The sequence below is a fragment of the Chlamydotis macqueenii genome, chromosome 1, assembly GCF_036417535.1.
Source record: "Chlamydotis macqueenii isolate bChlMac1 chromosome 1, bChlMac1.mat, whole genome shotgun sequence".
NCBI classification, from domain to species: Eukaryota; Metazoa; Chordata; class Aves; order Otidiformes; family Otididae; genus Chlamydotis; species Chlamydotis macqueenii.
Genome location: NC_141556.1, coordinates 199,528,060 through 199,550,361, shown reverse-complemented (window position 1 = coordinate 199,550,361; position 22,302 = coordinate 199,528,060). Strand labels below are relative to the sequence as shown.

General features: G+C 39.7%; 1 protein-coding gene across 6 annotated transcripts in view; it reads left to right on the top strand.

The window, feature by feature from the left end:
- Nucleotides 1–22,302, top strand: part of GRIA4 (glutamate ionotropic receptor AMPA type subunit 4) — a 237,775-nt gene that overhangs the window by 64,849 nt on the left and 150,624 nt on the right. For all 6 annotated transcript variants that reach the window (XM_086739579.1, XM_086739580.1, XM_086739581.1 and 3 more), the window contains exon 3: nucleotides 12,971–13,210. In XM_086739579.1, coding sequence (XP_086595705.1) covers nucleotides 12,971–13,210 — 240 coding nt within the window. The remainder of the gene's footprint in view (nucleotides 1–12,970; nucleotides 13,211–22,302) is intronic.

Here is a 22,302-nt window from a genome sequence, read left to right as displayed (position 1 = left end):
AAGGCTTTTAACATGGTCCCCCACAACATTCTTCTCTCTAAATTGGAGAGATATGGATTTGATGGGTGGACTGTTTGGTGGATGAGGAATTGGTTGGATGGTCAGATCCAGAGGGTAATGGTCCATAACTCGATATCCAGATGGAGTTTGTTGACAAGTGGTGTTCCTCGAGGGTCCATATTGGGACCAGTACTGTTTAACATCTTCATCAATGACATAGTGGGATCAAGTGCACCCTCAGCAAGTTTGCAGATGATACCAAACTGTGTGGTGCGATCAATACCTGAGGGTATTGATTGATGCCACCCAGAGGGATCTGGACAAGCTCAAGAAGTGCACCTATGTGAACCTCATGAGGTTTAGTAAGACCAGGTGCAAGGTCATGCACCTAGTCTGGGACAACCCTTGGTATCAATACAGGCTGGGGGATGAAGGAATTGAGTGCAGCCTTGCCGAGGAAGACTTGGCGGTACTGGTGAATGAGAAGCTCAACATGAGCCGACAGTGCACCCTTGCAGGCCAGAGGGCTGACTGCATCCTCGGCTGCATGAAGAGGAGCATGGCCAACAGGTCAAGGGAGGTCATTTTGCCCCTCTGCTCTGGTGAGACCTCACCTGGAGTACTGTGTACAGCTCTGGAGCCCCCAACATGAGAAGGACATGAACTTGTTGGAGCGAGTTCAGAGAAGAGCCGTGAAGATGAGTAGAGGGCTGGAGCACCTCCTCTACAAAGACAGGCTGAAAGAGTTGGGGCTGTTCAGCCTGGAGAAGAGAAGGCTCTGGGGAGACCTTATAGCAGCCTTCCAGTACCTCAAGGGGGCCTACAAGAAAGAAAGGGAGGAACTTTTGACAAGGGCATGTAGTGATGGGAGAAGGGGTAACAGCTTTAAACTGAAAGAGGGTAGATTTAGATTAGATATAAGGAAGACATTCTTTACTGTGATGGTGGAGAGGCACTGGAACGGGTTGCCTAGAGATGTAGTAGATGGTCCATCCCTGGAGATGTTCAAGGTCAAATTGGATGGGGCTCTAAGCAACCTGATCTGGTTGAAGGTGTCCTGTTCATTGCGGATTGGTTGGACTAGATGACCTTTAAAGGTCCCTTCCAACCCAAATCATTCTATGATTCTATGATAGCTTAGGAGATAGCCCCTGATTGGGGAACAGATTCAGCAGAGCCCTGTGCACTTTGTCAGCAATGGCTGTCCTGTTGATAAACAGTCACAGACTGCAGGAAGCAGCAGGAGAATGTTGTTTCTAGATCTTGTGAGGAGTTTTTTCTTTCTGACCAAGTTGTGTATAATCTCGTTATGTGATACTATGTTCGATTCATCTAACAGTAATACTAGTTTCAAATTCTGCTTCATACCATCAAAGGGAAGGAGAAAAAAATGGATTTTATCAAAAGTATTCAGAATCTCTTGCTATGGAAGTCTCAACTGTGAGCAAAAAATGACTGAAAAGTTTTTTTTTCAAGTTAGAGTGTGTGTAATTAGATAATAACTTTTATTAATCCATGGGAAATTGGAAAAACCAGATGGGATTTATCACATTTATCTTCTTTACATTAACATTGTTTTCAGAAATTAGAAACCATGGTTTCTGGCTCTTTAAAAGATACTTAGGTCTAAGAATGGCCAAGAAAGCAATGTTTTATTTAATGTTATTTAATCAACATCATGTGGTGAATGTCTGTGGATCTTACTGAGGCAAAAAAGAATTGATGGCTTCATTCATTCTAAATGGTAAATAGCAAAGTAAGAAGAATTATCTAAGATTATATTCTTGTGCAATAGCATAAATCAAAGTAAGCAATGATTTAAGTTGTTAGTGAGGGGACTTTTGATGGTGCAAAATCTGTTACTGAAGGAAGAAAATAGCAAAAATCCTAGCCTCATCCCTGCCAACATTTAAAAGGCTGGACTGGACAGAGAGCATTGCACTTCAGTGGACAGCCCATGTTGGCTGGAATATTAAGGTGGAAGAATAAGAAATTGGGAGACAGACTTACCAATGAAAGGAAAATAAGAGTTTCAGTGATGGATCAGATGGCATCACTCCCCTCAGGACAGGCTTTAATTGTAAAAATAAATCTACAAACCAGACAAAAAACCCTGTCTCCATTCAAGTTTGAATGACAACCTCCTAAGCACCTTCATCTTCATGCAGGACCAAGTTAGTCACATCTTTCATGATTTCCTGCCTTCCTTTCCTTCCTTTCTTTAGATGTTTCAGAGATCTAGGGAGACATTTCCTAAGTCAGAGGGAGCAGTTAGTCCCCTTTTAAAGTCACATGGAAATTTGGTACCAGACTTCCCTGACCTTTTAAAAAATGCTTTACTTCCTCAAATTTCAGCAGAGTTCATGTTTTGTTTCAGTTCAGTTAAATTAGAACACAATGTTTGATGTAAAGAGGCACCAGTGGTTCAAAGTATGAATGATGATAATGCATCCATCAAAACAATTTAGGTCAGGAGCCAGATTGTGCGGCTCCACCTCTCGTATCGCCTGTGAAATTCAGTTAACTCCCATCAATGGCAATTTTGCTGGCAGGAGTACTGCAAAATTAACATACATTTCTCCAAAATGAAGGAAAAAAATATTGTTGCTATTTTTTTGTCCCGAAAACTACAAATAGTTCTTCGTTTGCATAAGAAAAATCTGTGATTGTGTAGCTATATATAAAAACCTATTTTTATGTAATCAGCTGTACATTTTCTAAGATACCCTCCCATTTAAAACTGTACTGATTTTTTATCAGTGATTTTTCTTCTGGAAAGTAAAATGTTTGTTTAAATGTACCTGTTATCTCCCTTTTAAGATAAGAAGAAAAAAAAAGAAAGCTAATATTGTAGGGAGTTGAGCCATCAAAGGATTACTTCTTAAAACAAAATTCAAACTGCCCTTTGTTGTTTCATTAAAAGGAGATATGGGGGCAGGTTTTATAAAATCTTACATTTTGGGGGGAAAAACAAGCTACAAAGAAGTTTCTTTTCTCTGCAAAGGAATATTTGGATGAAGTTCAAAATTGAACTGAAAGAAATTATGTGTCTTATAAGGAAATGAATCAGTCCAAGAACAGAAAAAAAATGTTTAATCACAGAAGCAAAAAATGTTTAATCACACAGGCAATGCAGATAAGTTATAAAACATCATTTCTCTAGGTATTTATCTAATGAGGATGAGCTTTCCCTCAGCTGGCAAACTAAAAAGGTGATATGATTTTATAAGATCTCTTACCACCACATGAGTATCTGAGTTGAAATGTTAACGTCATTTAAGCAACTGGGAGTTTTACCATTAGTTCCATATACCTTTTTTTTACTGTAGTCCAGTCTTATTTCCGTGCAATCTTTTAATCTTTTATGCCTCTCTAAGCTTCTGTCCTGAGTGGGGGGGCCACAGGGGGGGGAGATAACCGTAGGCATTTGTCCTTGAGAAAACCTGTCGGTTTCATGGGAACTTTCTACCAAAACCTTAATGTTTAACTTTTTAAAAAAAACTTCTGTGGTTTTGAAAAGCTTAGCACTCTCACGCGGTGCTGATATTTTTATCAATTTTTAAAAACAACCAACAAATAACCTTACCAGTGTGGATTCTCATTTATATGACTATGAAGGTAAATTCTGCATGTGGGATGCTCTATGGGAGAGCATTCAAAGAGAAAGTTTTGGCAGACTTAGGGAAATGCACGTTTACATGCACTGACAGACGGCTATAAATACCAGATGCATGGAGTGCACAGGACTGGAGGACAAAGGCACAGAGACTGGTTCATTTATTGAGGAGAGAGCTGTAAAGTACTTTTAAAAATGAGAAAAGATTTGTTAGCATTCAGCAAATGTGAAAGTCATCAGGGGAGTTCTATCAAAGAGATTAGCCAAGGCACAGCGGAAAGAGAAAATTTATAAATAAACCCAGTGGAAAATGTTTTCTTGTTGTGTAAAAATGTTCCATTGGATTTAAATTATTTGGAATTATATATTAATGAAAGTAAAATACTTTAGTAGGGCAGAAGTTTTCAGGTGGAAAGTACTTAAAGATTAGAGCAGTCTCATAGAAATTTATGAAAGACCAATCTACTTTGTGTTCTCCACCAAGAAATGAGAGTTGTCAGCACTTTTCAGGAAAATAGAGGTATGGTCTATATCTGAGAAATACCTGCAACCCCTGGCTGGGAGGAATCTGCACCCATTGTATGAGAAGGGCGTCAGAGAAGGGCAGCTCCAAATTACATGGAATCTAGGGATGGACAGGGAAGAAAATCAGAGGTACATTTCCTAAGGTGAGATTCTTTTAACACATTTTAAATGTACCTGTCTAAATGTAGGTGCCAGGTCTTCCATAGCTGCATAGTCTCCTTTTACAGCCAAAAGAGACAGATACGTCTAGAGGATGAATCAGTACACTTAATTTATCACCCATCTTAAGCTGGGATGATCTATCTTCTGAATATACCTTTTTCTATTTTAGAGACAGGCAAAAAAAAAAAAAAAAAAAGAAGAATTTAAAAATCTAACTTCCAGGTGGTAAGAATCAGATGAGACTGTCTTCTCCTCTCACCCTGCATGCACTTACACATACACAGACACACAAGTTCCTTTCACAAGTTCATTTGTGATTAGCTTGGAGGAAACTAATTATTGTATTAATTTGTGGAGGGCAAAACTTGCTCTATATGAAGCATGGAAAAGAGTTCAGCCATTGGATCTACAAGTCAGTCTTGTCTGATCTCTATGGCCCTTTCTTTTCTGTTATTTTGGGCATCTCTCAGGGTCATCTTCTAAAGTTAATATTCTGTAACTTAGTGATCTAGTATAAGATACCATGCACAAAATACTATATTACAATGTTAAAATTGATTTTAAAAGAAGAAAATACTGTGCGTGTTAATTAAGCTAAATCAATTCCATTTTCCATTCCATAGGCAAGAAATGCACTATCACTTTCTGCTATTGTTTCAGGAATTTACTTTGAGCAAAAAAGTATTTTAGAGATAATTCACAAAATTTGTTTCTGGAAAGGTAATTATTAATTTAAAAAATGTAAAAAGTTTATATCTTGCTTTGCAGTATGTTCTCACATCTGCAGTTGCACAAACAGAACTGCATTTCCCAAAATACCATTTGATCTATCACATTAAACCAAGATTTCATTGTTCCTAGGAGAGTATTTTTAAATGAGCTGGCAAGTTATTTATAGAGTACTAGAAGTAACCCATTGCTGTGGATTAAATGTAAAATACACTCGTGAATTTTCTGCACCTCAGGTCTGAAGGATCCGTCTGTTGATGTCCAGATAAATACTCCTGCACACACTTTACTACATGCTTAATTTTATATATGCAACTAAACACACTGACCTTTAGGAAAAGTGCTTATGTGTTGTTAGGGTTCCAGCATTTACTATAGAATTGCAATATAAAGGTCTATTAGGTGTAATATTTATACACACTGAGGTAGCATTCAAAATGCACAGCTGAGACAATTGGACCATTGTGCTAAACTTTTTATAGACATCTAATAGGAGACTGGCCTTCCAGTCAAGTGCTTATAGTCCAGAATAGACCAGGTCTATAGGTCTATAGACCAATAGACCAGTTGAAATGTTGAGAACGGAGACATGGGAATGTGAAGTGATTTGCTCCAGAATATGAATTTAGTTTCACAGGTTCAGTGCCCAACATACCAGACTCCTCATTATGCAGTTACGTCATAGGAGGATAAACATTTGAGAGGAACAAATGTTTAAGAGAGTAATGTTTGTGGTTCTTTTTTTTTCTTAAAACTGGAAAGATCTTAATTTATTCTCTTTTTTTTTTTCACCTCCATGATTAATACTATGTTAAATTGTAGAACAATAAACTTATTTTAGTTGAAGTAATGATGTGATACTATTTCCAGTTGTAATGCGTTAGGCGTGATGCTACCCAAAGTGGGATGCATGCATCCTGAAGGCAGGGGAAGATAATTCTATTCCTTGGAGAAGTTTGTGATCAAAAGTAGATGATGATTTAGAGGGTGCAGGGTCTATTAATAGAAAATGATTAGAGTTGTGATAGGTGCTTGTTTCATTAGACACAAAAAAATCTAACCATATAATTTGTAAGAAACTCCTTGTTTCCATTGTCCCTTTTTTTTCGGATAGCAGCATTTAGAAATAGCCTTTTCTATTCGAGACAATTCTTCAGATAGTAGTAAACTGGTCCTAATACATCTATCATGTTTTTCATGTTACTTTATGTAACACTGTTTTCTCTTTTATAATCCTATATATCATCTTATATCAGTGATTTAATTCATGAAGGTACCTCATTAATTTAGTATCAGTGATGGGATTTTTTTCTTAATGCAACAGCATCATTTGCTGTAAAATCAGCAGTCTCAAACACAACCCAGAGGAAGAACGTATTTGTATCAAATTTGTACTGGATTTGGGTGCATGATAATTGAAAACTACATGGGAGGTGAATTTAGATCACTTGTCTTGTAATTCTAGAGCCCTGATTGGCCTTGTGCCCTCTTCCAGGAGGTGGAGGTCAGTGGAGTGATCAGGAGGAGGTGGGTCAGGGGGCACAGAGACTGCTGGCATGTTCTGTGCAAAACGGATAGAAACATGATTCGACATTTTAATAGGAAACTCTAATCTCCAAGCTATTTTAGAAATATTGCTTAATCTCCTCTCAAGTGTTGGAGCTTTCACACATGTAAATTGATAAATCATTTGACCTTGGGAGGCAGGTCCTTATTTAGGTTAAATGAGTCTCCCTTCTGTGCTTCATCTCACTTGTAGAGCTTGCATCTCCGTATGGCTAGACTGTTCCTCTTGGAAGGAGTTCTTTAGTTTGAGAATATTTACCCAGTACTTTTACATCAGTGCTGGCAAATACATGTCTCAGCAGCTGAACAAAACAGAGAGTATGTGACTGTGACCTGTGAGGACATGTATCACTGAAGCCATTGCAGGCATACCTCAAATGAAAGCCTTCATATATGATCATAGTGTCAAGGAAATTTAACTCCTCATATATATTTTTGAAATATGTTGCTGTCTGAAGTTTGTCAGGTGTATTCACTTTCTTTGAACAGGTTTTGTTTGGAGAGGGCACTGTGGGGGTGGCCTTTGTGAGAAGATGCATGGGACCACCCCCATGTTGGAAAAAGCCAGTTTTCAACTGGCTCCAAAATGAACCCACTGCAGCCCATCAGCAACACCATGGTGCCTCTGTGGTAACATAAGTAAGAAAGAGTAAAAAACGCTACATAGTAGCAGTGAGAGAGAGGACTGAGAAAATGTGAGAGACAAAACTCTGCAGACACCAAGGTCAGTGAAGAAGGAGGGGGAAAAGGTGCTCCAGACACCAGAGCAGAGATTCCCCTGCAACCCATGGTGCAGCCATGGTGAAGCAGGCTCTCCCCCTGCAGCGCATGGAGGCCCATGTAGGAGCGGAGATCCACCTGCACCCTGTGGAGGACCCCACATCAGGGCAGTCCTTAAGGAAGTTGCAGCCTGTGGAGAGCCAACACCAGAGGCTTCTGGCTGGAGCTTTGGCCCATGGAGGGGAGCACATGCAGGAGCAAATTTTTGTGGCAGGAACTGTGGCCTGGGAGGGACTCCTGCTGGAGCAGTTTTTTCCTGGAGGACTGCACCCCATGGACAGTACCTACGGTGTAGTTGTTCTTGAAGAACTGCAGTCTATGAGAAGGACTCATGTTGGAGCAGTTTGTGAAGGACTGCCTGCCATGGGGGAACCCCACACTGGGTTAGGGGAACGTTAGCATGAGGAGGAAGGAGCGGCAGAGACAAGTTTTTATGGACTGACCACAATCCTCACTCCTCGTTTGGCTGTCCAAAGCAGAGGAGGAAATGAAGAAACAGCAATGAAAGATTGTCCTCATATCTGGAAAACTTCCGTAATGCAAGCTGCTCTGAGGTTTTCAATTTTGATGTTTCCGTAGTTTGTGAGTTTATGGCAGATCAGTGGGCCTGTCAGTGTATCTGTAGCAGCCAGCTGTGCCAGGGTTTCCCACGTAGGGCCCTAAAACTCAAGGAAAAGCATTTTAATGTGCTCGTTCCAGAGCCTGTGTCCTGGAATACTCGGCGTGTGTGAGTCATGGCTCTGAAGCAAGATCTACCATGTTACTTCGGTGTTAGATTGTGGGTGTTCCACAATTCCTACCTACATGGTGTAGGGACCACATCAGCTACTGAGCAAAACTAATGCTGTTGGAAGACCAGCTGTGCTCTGCTTATCAGACTTCATTTTGTAAATATATGGTTAGGATAGTGTTTTATTTGTCTCCTGAAAAAATTCTAAAACTTTTGGGTGTGACCAAATAATAAAACAAGACCAATATCATATAAATGTATGTGCAGGTATGTGTATGTTTGTGCATTTGTACATACACACTTCTCACAAACTTTCGCTTGACCTCTTCTGTGTCATTTTCATGGTTACAGTTACAGGTGTATTTGGACTCTGACTTCCCCTGTGCCTGTTTAGAGAATTTAAATTATATGAGTATAGCTTTTGGAAATCAGTGAGTAAGAAGTTGGAATTTTTTTCTTTTTGTTTTTCAAGGGAAGATTTGTGTTTGAAGTGTGGGACTTGTCTTTAGAACAGTAACAGCAACTTTGGGATGTCTTTCTGTCACAGACAAAGAAGACCACATGTGGCTTGACTGTGTGTCTCAGTAAACCCTACAGTGTAAAATTTTCGCTGTTTTGGCATTACAATTTCTTTTTGTAACTGAAGGCCCCAGGAGTCACCTATTCTTTTAAAGTGATAATACTATCACATAGTTCAATCTGCTAGAATAGAACATATTTAATTTGTATTACAGCTATTGCAATAACATTATCTTGGCTGCTTAAGGTACATTGCAACATCTTCTCTGGAGTCTGACCTCCACATTCATCTCATGTTTGGTGAGACCAATGGCATTACAAAATTTCCAGGAGAAAATCGTATGTGTAGTACTGGATTTAAGTTGTCAGCTATGAAGAAATGTCTGGTTTAAAGACAAATTATTATTCAATATGTTTCAAAGTATGCTCATGAAAATGTATTCGGCACTGCTTTATATTTATGGCGGAAAAGATCTTGAACAAATTTTTCTTAGAATGCGAATATGAGACTGTGTTTTCTGAAGCATAATTGAGTCCATTTATAATGAGTAGAATGCCTTTGGAAGTGTAAGAGAAATACAGAATTGGGAAATCCAGGTAGTCATGTTTGCCTAGAGGCATTTTCTGAGAACAGTACTGAGTCAGAATGCAAATACTTATGGCTTTGCTGATTTTTGTGGTTGCTGCTGATTACTGTAAAATTGATTCAGGAGCGTTGCAGCATTTCTGCATATGTTTAAGCCTAATCTCCATAATGTCACAGGCATTTTTCCTCTCTGTGGGTATTGTACAGAGTAAGAAGAAATTTTCATAACCCTCAATTTAGCATTTTTTTCTTATCGGGGAGCAAAGAAGGACACTATTCAGTGACTTGCCAGTCTTGATCTTGAGTACAGCAGCACAAATTTTCTTGGATTTGTTATTTTAGGATTTTAATGATAGTCAGATAATGTTTTATTGCATTTGGATGTAGGCTGTGGCAAGGATAGTTTGCTTTGAAAACATGAAGTATTATTATTCTTATATTTTTATTTAAAAGTATTTTAGGGTCATATAATGTTATTTAATGAAAGTTCAGGTTTGACTTTTTTTCTCTCTTTTTTTTTTCCTCCGTCTTGAGAATGGATTTGAGCTTTAATTCCACTAAGTGTACAATTTCACAGCTTCACATTGATTTCTGGAATTTTTCATCATTTAGAATCCTACTGTATGGACCATGTGTTACGAGAAGTACCCTTTGCTCATGTAAAACTGCAAAGAAGCAAGGCAATGCAGGGCCTTAACAAGGGCTATCTCTAAACAGAAAACACATTTAAGTAACTACCACTTATGTACACAAGGTTTACTTTCAGCTATTTCAATTGACAAAGTTAACTGGGCTGTGTTTGAAAATAGAGGAGGCCTGCCATTTCCTCACAAAAACACTTTTAAAACACTGAGAAATCCTTTTGCAGGGGAAGGTAACACGCAAGATGTGACTCTAGAACTGAATAAATTATTATGCAGGAAAGATATAAGAAACAGTTGTTTAAAAAGAGTTACTAGTAGGAAAGTTTGTGTTGAAGAAATCAGCAGGTACAGAGGACATTTGTTGCAGAAGTGAGAGCCTAAGTTAGTTCTGCCATTGAAAACTGAAACTTGCAAAGGACATTAGAACAACACGAGAAGGTTATTTACATCTTTAAATACAAAGATAGGAAATAAGAAAATAATTGAAGATGTTATATATTGATGATGGGACAGAAAACCAGGAAAATCTGGTTAGAGACGTAAAACTAATAGATACTTCATATTGATTTTCACTCAAGGAGGGTGTTGACCTTAAAAGAGGCATAATGGCTAATGGGAATAGGGAAATAATCTCTTTCTTCCATGGTTCTTAAAGAGTCGGTTTACTGAAGGACAGATGTAATAACAAGTGCTTCTTAGTCAAGTTGTTAAATGAGTTGTGGTAGGTGTGATCAGTGAACAGGAAATACAATAGCTGTTTTTAAAGGGGGACATAGAATCTGGCAGCCATGGGCCTAGCGGCTTAACATCAATAGACTGTAAAGTTACAGGATGGATTTTGAGGGAAAGAAAGCTTTAAAATATGACTATAGACAGAAAAAGGTGTAAAATGCAACCAGAAGTTATTAAGGTAGAAAGTATGGGTTTAATCCGTATCTTCCAATTGCCAAGAGAATGAAGTTAAATAGACATACTCCTAATAGAAGTGATTTATGAAAATGGAGACAAATAGAAGAGTTAAAAGGTAGACATGAAACTAAGGAGAAGATGGCAACAAACACTGGAGATATCAGGCTAGAGAAGCATAGCTACAGGAGGAAGATACTAACAGACTGATTTTACAATAGACACAGTTAAAAAGTCAGAGTACCCTGATGGAATTTGCTGGTGAGGCAGATACAGACATCAATAGAATTTTGTAGCAGGCTAAGAATGTAACTGTAGAAGTAAATAATTTTGATCACTACAGTCATAGATGTGACATAATGGAAAACTAATAAGAGTAACTGATAAAAATATTATGCTATAAGCAGAAACTCATCATTTTGAAATGGCTCAGAAGGAAGAAGGAGCAGAATTTTGATCCCGAGATTTTTGTCGAGCCATCATCGAGATGGAGATTTAGAAAAATGCAATGTCACCTTAAGATATGTCAGCAGAAGTATTTTGCAGCAGAAATGGGGAAATAATGTAAAAAGAAGCAGAAAGCCTTCAACTGAAATTCTAAATAAGTTGGTCATCTGTGTTCAAGAAAGATGAGATGAAACTGGGAAAGCACAGAACAACACTTTTTAGGATGTTTAGTGTAATGGCAAGCCAGTCATTTGACGAGTCTGGGAGAGCATATGTTGTGTGCTCCAGCAAAGAAAACACTAAGAGGGTTTGTAAGAGCTGTTTATCAACATATTGAAGGCTAACTTAGGGGAAGGAAGAAAGCTTTTTAAAAGCCTTTATTTCTATATAATCCAGCTATGAAAATCCTTAGATTGGGGGCTGTGACGGTGGGGCAGCACATAAAATCACAGAACTGCCCTCAAGCCACTTATTCCATTTCTGGCATCGGAACTGGGTAAATCACCCAACTCTAAGGAGAAAAATGAGCAGTTTGGTTTTTTTGCTCTTTATGCAGTAAATGTAACATGGAAGAATTAAAGCTGAACTGGTTTGAATCAGCCCATTTGCTGAGTGTGTACGCTGTGCTCTGACTGTGCTGCTTTCACAGGATGGCTGTGACCTCCAGGCTAGAAGAGAGGAGGCCATCATCTAGTTAGAAGGCTGTGACAGGTTTTCCCATGTTTAGGCTACATGCAAGGATGGGTTGCAAGGGAGGCTCTGGAACAGGAGAGCATAGGCAATACATACTTAGAAGAAAACAGATACATTAATCACCTAACTGTGCCCTTCTCTGTTTTCTATGATTCTGGTAACACTATTAGTGATCACACAGGTTCTAATAAGTTGTTTTGTACTTCAGAAAGAGTGGAATGTTTTTCATTGGGCCCTTTATGAGTTGCTAGAAAGGCAGTATTTTCTCAAGATGCCTGCTTTTGTGTGCATAGATCAGTAAAGCTCTTATCCAGTCTGCTGAAATCAATAAAATTATTTATCTATCTTATATGAGTCAAGAGCAAATCAAAAGTCAGAATATATATTCCAGTAATTTGTTTTCTGGTTTTGAGATTGATACAGAGCAGAAATAAAAGGTTTGTGGCAAAAGCCTGGTCATATTTTCTATACTATGCTTTCCTTCAGCTGCTCTCTTAAGGAGGTTATTCATGAGGCAGGTTTTACTCCGTGCCTGTAGTAGAGTTTTAATGTAGCATAAGGGCTCCCTGCTTAAAAGGGAGTGAAAATTCTACATTCTTACAATTCAAAATGTCCAAATTTCACTTAGGAGGTCAGTAACATTTTTGTGGTAATTTTTACATTTTAAAAGGTGAACACTTTTCTGTTTAAGGTAGTAGAAATGATCAGTGCCTGATAATATGCAGAGCTATGGTTAAAACAGTGTATGTTGGCTTTTCTCTGGTGTGCAAAAATAAGTTATTTATTTTATATTTATTTTAGAGTAAAAACACTATAGATAATGTAATGTTCTCTGAATAAGATCCAAAAGTGATAAAATATTAGTTAGCCATGTATTTATTGGTTTCCAGAATGAAATACATGTGAACGTTGAAGTTAAATTTGAGGATGATGGAATGTGTTAGTATATGTTTACAGGCAGAAGTGGAAATCTTCAGATTAAAAATCTGAGGATGATGGAATGTGTTAGTATATGTTTACAAATTTTGTCACTAGCTGAACTCTGTGGTTTTTTTCTTTTCTTCCAGTTTGCTCCCAGTATTCTAGAGGAGTTTTTGCCATTTTTGGACTATATGATAAGAGATCTGTACATACCTTGACCTCATTCTGCAGCGCCTTGCACATCTCCCTCATCACGCCGAGTTTCCCCACGGAGGGTGAGAGTCAGTTTGTGCTGCAGCTGCGGCCGTCGCTGCGAGGAGCCCTCTTGAGCTTGCTGGATCACTACGAATGGAACCGCTTTGTCTTCTTGTATGACACAGATCGAGGTGAGTTGCGACCCAGCTTTCTTATCTTTTTACTTAAAATGACTCTTGCAAGAGCTGTGCATTCTTAGATCGTATGGAGAGCTTAGGGAGACAAATTTGAAGGGCCTTTGAGGTGAAATACCTCTGACTGAATAGCTGCGTGGCTGAAGGAAGAATTCCTTCATCTGCAAGTGTTGGTTATGGGATGCATGTAGTATGTAATCGACCAGCCAAAGCCTGTGCTTTAAGTCTAGAATACTAAAACATTTTAACTAATGTTAGTGAAACAAAGACACAGTTCAATATGCAGAATTTTACAGCTCTGTTCACTCTTCAGCTCACTTCATAAGTGATGGCAGTACAAAGAAGTAGAGAGGACCAACCACTTCTCTGCGCCTGCACTGGTGCCAGCTGAGTTGTGAGCAAGCCCCCTGGGGCTTCCATGCCGTGGAAGGTCAATGCAGAGAGAGACTCACTTAGCATGAGGCCCTCAGGCTGCAGCAGAGAAGTGGAGGTAAGGGGCAATACCTGCCAGGCGAGAGGTATCCATGGGGCAGCAGAGGGAGGAGGTGCTGCAGTAGCCCATCTTCGACTCCTTTCGTCTGCAGTATGGACTACACTTTTATAAAATGTATAGCGCGTTGCACAAAAGGCTGCACTTTCTGTCCACATTATCCATTGCACATCCCAGAGCATCTCAGAATCTTTTAAGTGGTAAAAAACTGCAAGTGCATCATTGCGCCTCACCACTCAGTGCTGAATTGAGAAGTAAAATCTCCTATTCTCCATCTCATATGTTCATTCTGCTGGCAAACCCTTTGCCTTTGTTTATGGAATAGGATTGAGCCAACATGGCTGAGCTTCTGTGGAAGAGGCAAGATTTTTATGTTGATGGCTTGCTTTCAGGGGGGAAGCGAGCAGCGTAGCTGTAGTCAAATAATTATTTTACTACAGCTGTTTCAATATAGCTCCCCATGTGGACAGTCTATTCTGGAATTAAAGTGGCTTTATTCCAGTATAATTACTCTGCAGTAGAAATAGGGAATTATACTGACCTAACTAAATCTGTTTAATTATTTGATTATGGCTATAGAAGTCAATTTTCTCATATATACAAGCACTATATTTTAGTGAGTTTTTAGCTTGATATACTGCCTAAGTACTTGAATTTAAATCAAAATAAGTAATGGAACAAATTGAAAGACTTTTTTTTTTTAAAAAAAAATGAAGACTTTTAAAATGTTTATTGGACCTACAAAGGAAGTTCTGGGAAGCATTACAGAATGCTGGGAAGGTGGGGCCGTGTAAACCTCATGAAGTTCAGAATTTAAAAGTATTCCTACTCAAGACATAGATAATAAGAAAACAAGTACCTAATTATAGAAGTGATCCTACAAGTTCAACAAATTGATAAGAGAAGAAGTGCACAACCTGCAGTCACCTTTCTCATCTAAGTTCACATGCTTAATTAGATTGAGACATCATTTTTAAGCATGCAGTATCACACCAAGGGCAGTTTCAGAACGTCATCTGTAACAATGTGGTTAATAAACGACCCTCAGCAACTGAACTCAGCAACTCTGAACTCATCAGTGTGTCTTTGATAAAGAGATTACTTTTGCCAGCTTGCATGCGGGGGATGTGACACTGGATAGTCTCTCAAATTCTGAATAGGTCTTGTAACTCAGTTAAATGCAGGAGAAAATCAGATTCAATGTGTCTTTAAATATTAAGATGACTGTAAAAATACATCATTGCTGAATAATTTTCACAACCATTCCGTAAGAAATTTTTAGTGTGGAGCTGAGCTATGATAAGAAAAAAAGTAAGTATCATCTTACAGTGTAACCGGAAAAAAAAAATAATTGATGTTGAGTCATTGAGTCTCTGTTGCTGAGGCCAGAACTTAACCTTGTCCAGATTTTTGCCAAAGATCCTTTGTTTACATGCCAGATGTTTCTCTGTCTCTGAGCAGCCCCATCCAACCAAGCTGAAGGAAAGGGACCCCCCTTAGCTTTCTGGTTTTGGTACTGGGCCTGTGAGTTGATCTTTGCAGCTTAACTGGGAAGCTGTGAACTATGGGGGAAGGTAAGCAGTAAGCGTAAATTCCAGCCAGACACAATAGCTGTTTGTGAAGAAGGCAGCATTTAGCAACTATCAGTATTGTAAAAGGCAGAAGTCCTTGGCCGAAGGTGGTATGACAGAATAAATGTAGGCAAACCTGCAGCAGCAGTCGTGACACGCTGTGGTGGGCAAATGCATACTGTTTTCAGATCTGCTTTCCCAACCTCTCCGTCCTACTTTCTTCTTGTCTCTTTGCTACTGGGAGCATCTATGTTAGCACTTCACTACAGGTCAGGAATGCATTCTTATTCTCTCCATATCATTGCCACATAGTGCACTTGGGTTTACACCATGGAGTAGTCTTCTTACAGGAAAGGAGAACAAGTTTCCCAAAAGACATTAGACCTAAAAGAATGGTGAAGGAAAATTCAGCTCATTATTTAACACGGAAAGTGAGCAAGTAAAGAGTGACACAGAAGGCTAGAGCCTCAAGGGTTCTTTTGTTTCAATACATTCTTCTTTCTCTTACCCTGCTTCCATAAAAAGGTTTAATTATGACCCAGTACTTAATAAAATTACTATTAACAGCGAAGTATCAGGAACACAGACAGGACAGGGGGAAAGCAGGCTGAAGAACACTTACCTAAGTTAGGAAAGCAGCAGTTAGGGCTGAAAAGAAAATCATGCCTTCTTGAGATATCCAGAGGAAAGGGAAGTGCAGCAGGGGTGAAGTGCTCAGTTAATATTTGATGTAATCTCTAAGGGGACTTAAGTAAAGAATCAAATGAATAGACCAGAAAAACATTTAATTTGTATATGTTGTTTTGTTGTGATTGAGAGATGTTTCTTTTAAAGAGGCATACAGTCAAGTGGAGCTGTGCATCTCCTTATCCATGGGATTTTTGACCTTGCGCGGGTGTGCCTATAGTATGGTTCTGCTAGTTGATGACAATATTTTCTAGTACCAGAAAGCAAAAATTAGACCCTGAAACAACAGAGTAAGGCTGGAGACATTTGTGTGTGGTGTCAGAAGCTGTTTAAAAATAGAACTGTAAAATTATTTAGGTTGGAAAAGACCCTTAAGATCATCAAGTCCAACCATTAACCTAACACTGCCAAGTCCACTGCTAAACCATGTCCCTAAACACCATGTGTACTTGTCTTTTAAGTACTTCCAGGGATGGTGACTCAACCACTTCCCTGGTGTCGTGGTTTTGTTAGTAAGGAGGGGCCTAAGGTGGTAGCTTCTGTAGAAAACTGCTAGAAGTCGCTCCCCTTTGTTCAGTGGACTCGGCCGGGCCTAGGGCGGACCTGCTGCTGGCCAAGGCCGAGCCGATTGGTAGCAGAATGTCCCGTGATAACGCCTCTGCGATAACGTATTTAAGTAGGGGAAAACAGGAAAAAGAGAAGAGAAGATGTGAAGAAGCTGAGCAGGGGCAGAGGCGCAGAGGGGGAGGCGCAAGCCTCATGGGCCTTGCAGGCCTCACCCTCTGGCCTCTCGCCAGGCAGCTGACTGGGCCCGACTCGGTCCAGCCCAGCTGCAAGAAGTGGAGAGGAGATGAGAAGTGAATAAGATGTAAAAAAGATCCTGAGAGACATCTACCAGCCTGTTGTGAGGAACGGCTGCAGACGCGAAGGTCAGTTCAGAAGGAGGGGGAGGAGTAATGCGGCTCCTGGCCAAGATTCCCCTGCAGCCTGTGGTGACGACCATGGTGGAGCAGGTTGTCCCCCTGCAGCCCATGGAGGTCCACGGAGGGGCAGAGATCCACTTGGAGCCCGTGGAGAACCCCACACCGGGGGAGGTGGATGCCTGAAGGCAGCTGTGGCCCGTGGAGGGCCTGCTGGGACAGCTGTTCTGGAGAGACTGCACCCGTGGAAGAGATGACCCACGCCGGAGCAGTTCCACAAAGGACTGTGGCCCGTGGGAGGGACCCCACAATGGAGCAGGGGAGGAATGTGAGGAGTTCTTCCCCCGACCATGAAGCAGCGGCGTAGAACAACATATGATGAACTGACTGCAACGCCCATTCCCTCTTCCCCCCTGTGCCGCTCGGGGGGGGGAAGGTAGTAGAGATAATGTTAAGCTTGGGAAGAGGGAGGGGTGGATGGCGGTTATCTTGTTCTCTGTCTCATTATCCTGCTGTTTGTAGTAATAAATGAATAGTTTTCCCCAAGTCGAGTCTGTTTTGCCCGTGACGGTAACTTTAAGGATTTCTCCCTGTCCTTATCTCAAACCTTGAGCCGTTTTTCCTTATATTTTCTCTCCCTATTCTCTCGGAGTGTGGGGGGAGTGAGAGAGAGACTGCGTAGTCTGGTCCGAACGGGGCTGAACTACGACACCTGGACAGCCTCTTCCCATGCTTGACAACCTTTTGGGTAAAGAAATTTTTCCTAATATCCAGTAGAGAATTGAGAGGTGCAAGAATCAAGCATACAAGAGGTTGGTGTTAGTTTTCCACATCGCATGCATCCTTACTGAGAGCTGGAATGGCTGAAGTTGCTAATAAAACTGCAAAGGTTGCCCAGAGCTAAAGGTTCCCAGGGTGGAGAGTGGTAGAGTGGCTGTGGAGCAGCGTGGGACACCATGAAGGATGGCAGCCAGCAAGCTGGAAGCTGACTTCACAGAAGTTCATTAGCTATTTGAATTCAACATTTCCCAGCAAGAATTTTCAGTCCCTGACTGTGACTAAAGAGCAATAGCAGGAGGGGTAGAGCTACCAGCTGGCCTAGCAGTTGGCTCACCAGAGGCAAGGTCTGTAAAATAGTTATAGTTCTCTAGAAATTAGGCATCATGTGTGAGCCTGTTTATGTACCTTGTCGATGCTTTTTTTTTTCTTTTACTCCTTGTAATTACATGTTGTTCATTAAACCAACTCAGTTATGATTGAAGGTGAGGAAAATCAGCTTGCTGTGTACAAGATAAATTTCATTTTCACACATTTCTGGATAGTATTTTTATAGCAACCCCTTTAAAGTTGCAACCGTTCTATTTTATGACAATTTAAACCTGACAGAAGGATTACACAAGTCCTGATGTCCATTTCAAATCAATCCTATAGTACATAGAGTAGCAATCTCCAAGCTTTTGTCTTTGAGGACTTGTGGAGGATAGGTGAGTCCCAGATGTTTGGAGAAGGCAAAGAAAACTCTAGCAAATTTATAGCTCTCCCTCATATTTTGAGGGAGATTATGGAGTTGGTTATTTACAATCAGTTTATCAGGCTAATATAATTTTCTTGTTTGGCACAGTAGCTGGCCAAGCCATAAGCATTAGGTTTGGTGTGTCTGTGCTTAGTAACTCCAGCGATACTGCTTCATGCCTGATATTCTCCCAGAAAAAAAATAGAAAATAGAGATTCAGCTATAGCATGGTGTCTTGAAAATTAGAAACCATAGCAGCAATGATACATTTTAAAAGCAAGAGGAGGTATCAAGTGAGGTACTAGAGATATGTCTTTGCTGTGGTCTAGTGGTCTAGTGGCTACCCAGCCTGGCCAAGGTAAGGGTGATACAAGACAGATTCAGAGTTCAAAATGATCTTGCTAAATAGATAGATCAAGAAAGTGAAATACGGTAAAGGTGGTACAAAGCATAAAATCAGTAGGGAGCCTTGACAGGCTTGAGAGGTGGGCCAGTGTAAACCTCATGAAGTTTAACCAGGTCAAGTGCAAGGTCCTGTACATGAGCTGGGGCAATCCCAAGCACAAATTCAGGCTGAGCGGAGAATGGATTGAAACCAGCCCTGAGGAGAAGGACTTGGGGATGTTGGCTGATGAGAAGCTCAACATGAGCCGGCAATGTGCACTTGCAGCACAAACGCATCCAGGGTTGCATCAAAAGAAGAGTGGCCAGCAGATCGAAGGAGGTGGTTCTGCCCCTCCGCTTTCATGAGACCCCACCTGCAGTGCTGCGTCCAGCTCTGGACCCCCCACATAAGAAGGATGTGGACCTGTTGAAGTGAGTCCAGAGGAGGCCACGAAGATGATTAGAGGGCTGGAGCACCTCTCCTATGGACACGCGGAGAGTTGGGGCTGTTCAGCCTGGAGAAGAGAAGGCTCCAGAAATGGCACTCTGGTCACTGACCCTTACATAGAGATATCACATATATAAGTTTCAAGGGTCTAGAGGAGAAGAAGAATATTAAAAAAAAAAAAAAAAAAGAAAAAGTCATGACCTGTGAGAAAAAGCTTCAGGAATTGAGATTTTTTTCCTTCTAGGTCTGTTACGGAGCAAAGACCAATTCTTCTTTGTACCCAGTGAGATCAAGGCAAGAATTAGAGTTGTTTTGCAGGAAGACAGATTTAAGGTGTTACTAGGAAAAATGTTTCAGTAAGTTTAGAATAAGCTGAAGAGATTGTGGGGATTTTTACCACTAGAGGCTTTAAAGAAGAGGTTAGAAAATATCTACAGTGGTGATCTGCTTTGCTACATCCTGCCTTAGTTGATCTCTTATGACCTCTCAGATTTATATATTTATAATTTTCATTATTTCTCTAAGAAACTAGGAATGGCTTCTTCACAGTACTTGGGACACTGAAAAGATAATTTTATACTATGGAGCAACTTTCAATAATATATTATTCCTATTCAATTATACATATAGCCTTTGTAAAACATTTAGTATGTTCTATTATTCAAAAATCAGATCAAAAACATTCTAAGTGACTTAGATAAAAACACTGTAATATCAGGTTGAAGTACCATATAATTATAATATGGTACTCAATAAGTTGTTAAGTTATTTTTAGCTGGGCATTTAGGAACTGTAAGAACTGGCCTTACATCAAACTCTTCTTGATATTTTTACTGCACTTCTGAACAAATTTGTCAATGTCTTGATAATGAAAAGAGTAATAATGTAACAGCAAGTTGGAAAGTTATTTCAGTAGTTAGCTCATTTGGAAGAGCTAGACATACTAAAGCCAGTAGTAATACAGATATATAACCTGCATGTTTGTCTGCAGAAAAATACTGAGTCAAGGCTCTATTTGTGAAATTAGTTTAAAAGACCAAGTGTTGCTAATAAACAGCAAATTGAAGACAAATTTACAACACGGTAGTGCCAAAAAAAAAAAAAAAAGAAAGATTTCACCAACAAGTGCTGCTTAGTTATTAACTGTTTTGTGCAGAACACTGTCAAGCCCAGACCTACATCACTCTTTCCTTAAACTGCTAGAATGTCACAGGGTGTTTCAGGTAAGCCTGAGAAACAACAGTTATGTGCTGGTCCATAAAGAAGATGGTGTTGGGAGTCTGACTTTGTTCAATTGCAGTCATCCACTTATCCTTGGGCCCTTTTTTTCATTATGATCACCAGAAATAATTTTGAAGGATTCCCACAATAAGCATTTTTCATCCTACTCACCTTTGGCAAAATGTCCAAGAATAAAAGAGAAACAGAAGTGCACGACTGTGTCCACTAAAAATGAAAGGTTCTTACCCGCACCATGCAGTCATGTATCAGACTTTTGTGGAACAAAGATGAGTGATGTCATGATGTTGCAGAAATACTGGTATGATGTATTCTTGAAAACAAACAGCATCTAATACCTGGTCTCATAGTGTTTGTTAGACTACTCTAACGTCTGGTCTGTAGGTTTGAACTTTTCTATATTTTATGTCTTTACAGTTACTGAGATCAGAATCAACAGTGTTTTCACCGTGTCAGCTGTTACGTATTTCAGAGCAGTTCCATCAAGTTCGGTGATCAAACTGGTGTGCCATTTTAGTAGCCCAAATATATCCCATGCATAGCATGGCACTTATACTGTAGGTGAACAGAAAAAAATCCTCAGTAGATTTGACAAAAAAGCATTTTGTCTTCAGTGGACACTACCGGGGCAGTGGGTCATGTCATACACACTGGGATCCAAGGGCCACAGTGTTTGTTGTTTACTGAAGTCATGTTGTAATTTTGTGCAGGCCAATCTGAACTGATACACAAAACGTAGAGAAAAAGTTGTTTTATCAAATATCAATGAGTGTATAAAACTGTAGTAGGTTTGTCAGCTTCCTTCATATGATCTGCTACTGTCAGTAAATAACAGTAAATTCCGTGTTTTTAATGGAAGAAATCAAGGTGCTTTATCCATTGATGACTGGTTTGAAGCAAATTTTGTTTTCACAGTGTTAGCTCGTTAATAATTATCCCAGCAACATGCCACCTTGTCCTCATCTTCTCAGCAGGTGATAGCAGCTTGAAAGTATAGGTAGTAAAAATGCACATGTGAAACTAAGATGCAACGTAATCCTGACACTAGCATCAGTAATGATACTGTGACTTTCCATCTTTCCTTTGTCTTACAATCAAAGAGAAGCAATAACAGTAAACCAGCATGGTCATTGTGTAATGAGCTCAGAATTCACTACATAATGAAAATCTTCAAAGAGCTTTCAGACTGCTTCATTAAATAAAAGTACTCCTCTTGTTGATTGAAACAAATGAACAAGGTTGAAATTAACTGAAAATACAGGTATGGAAATCAAAAGCTGATCATCAAGTGTATAAATGAGTCCCTTCACTTTGCTATTCCATGTAAGATGTGAATCAAACTAAGCTGCATCGGAATTTTTATGGGTGTTTTGGTCAGCTAGCTAAACACTCAGAGTATGCAGCACAGCCTAATATATAAATGCCATAGAAATATATAAATCAGAAAACATTACATAAACCACTGTTGGTTATATCCCTGATCTGAAGAATTTACTTTCCTTTATTCTCGGTTCGTGGATGCCGTGGAGAAGACAAGAGACTCCTGATAATTTTAAACATTGTTTTCCAAGTTGCCATGCCAGTGAATCAACTTTGCCCATTTTAATGATTTCTTTGTGACAATGTTGCAGAATTCTTAGAGCTAAGTTCATTTCTCAGTAGCATTTATCTCAGGTTAGCACATGTGTAACTCAAGAGCATGCCTGTAGCTTCTCTATGCTTCTATAGTCCAACATCCTAATGTACATAGCATTGCTACTTCCACTGGCTTGTTCTAATAATATCAGAGCAATTGTATTTACAGAACCTGGCACAAAGAGTTAATTCGTTGTTACTG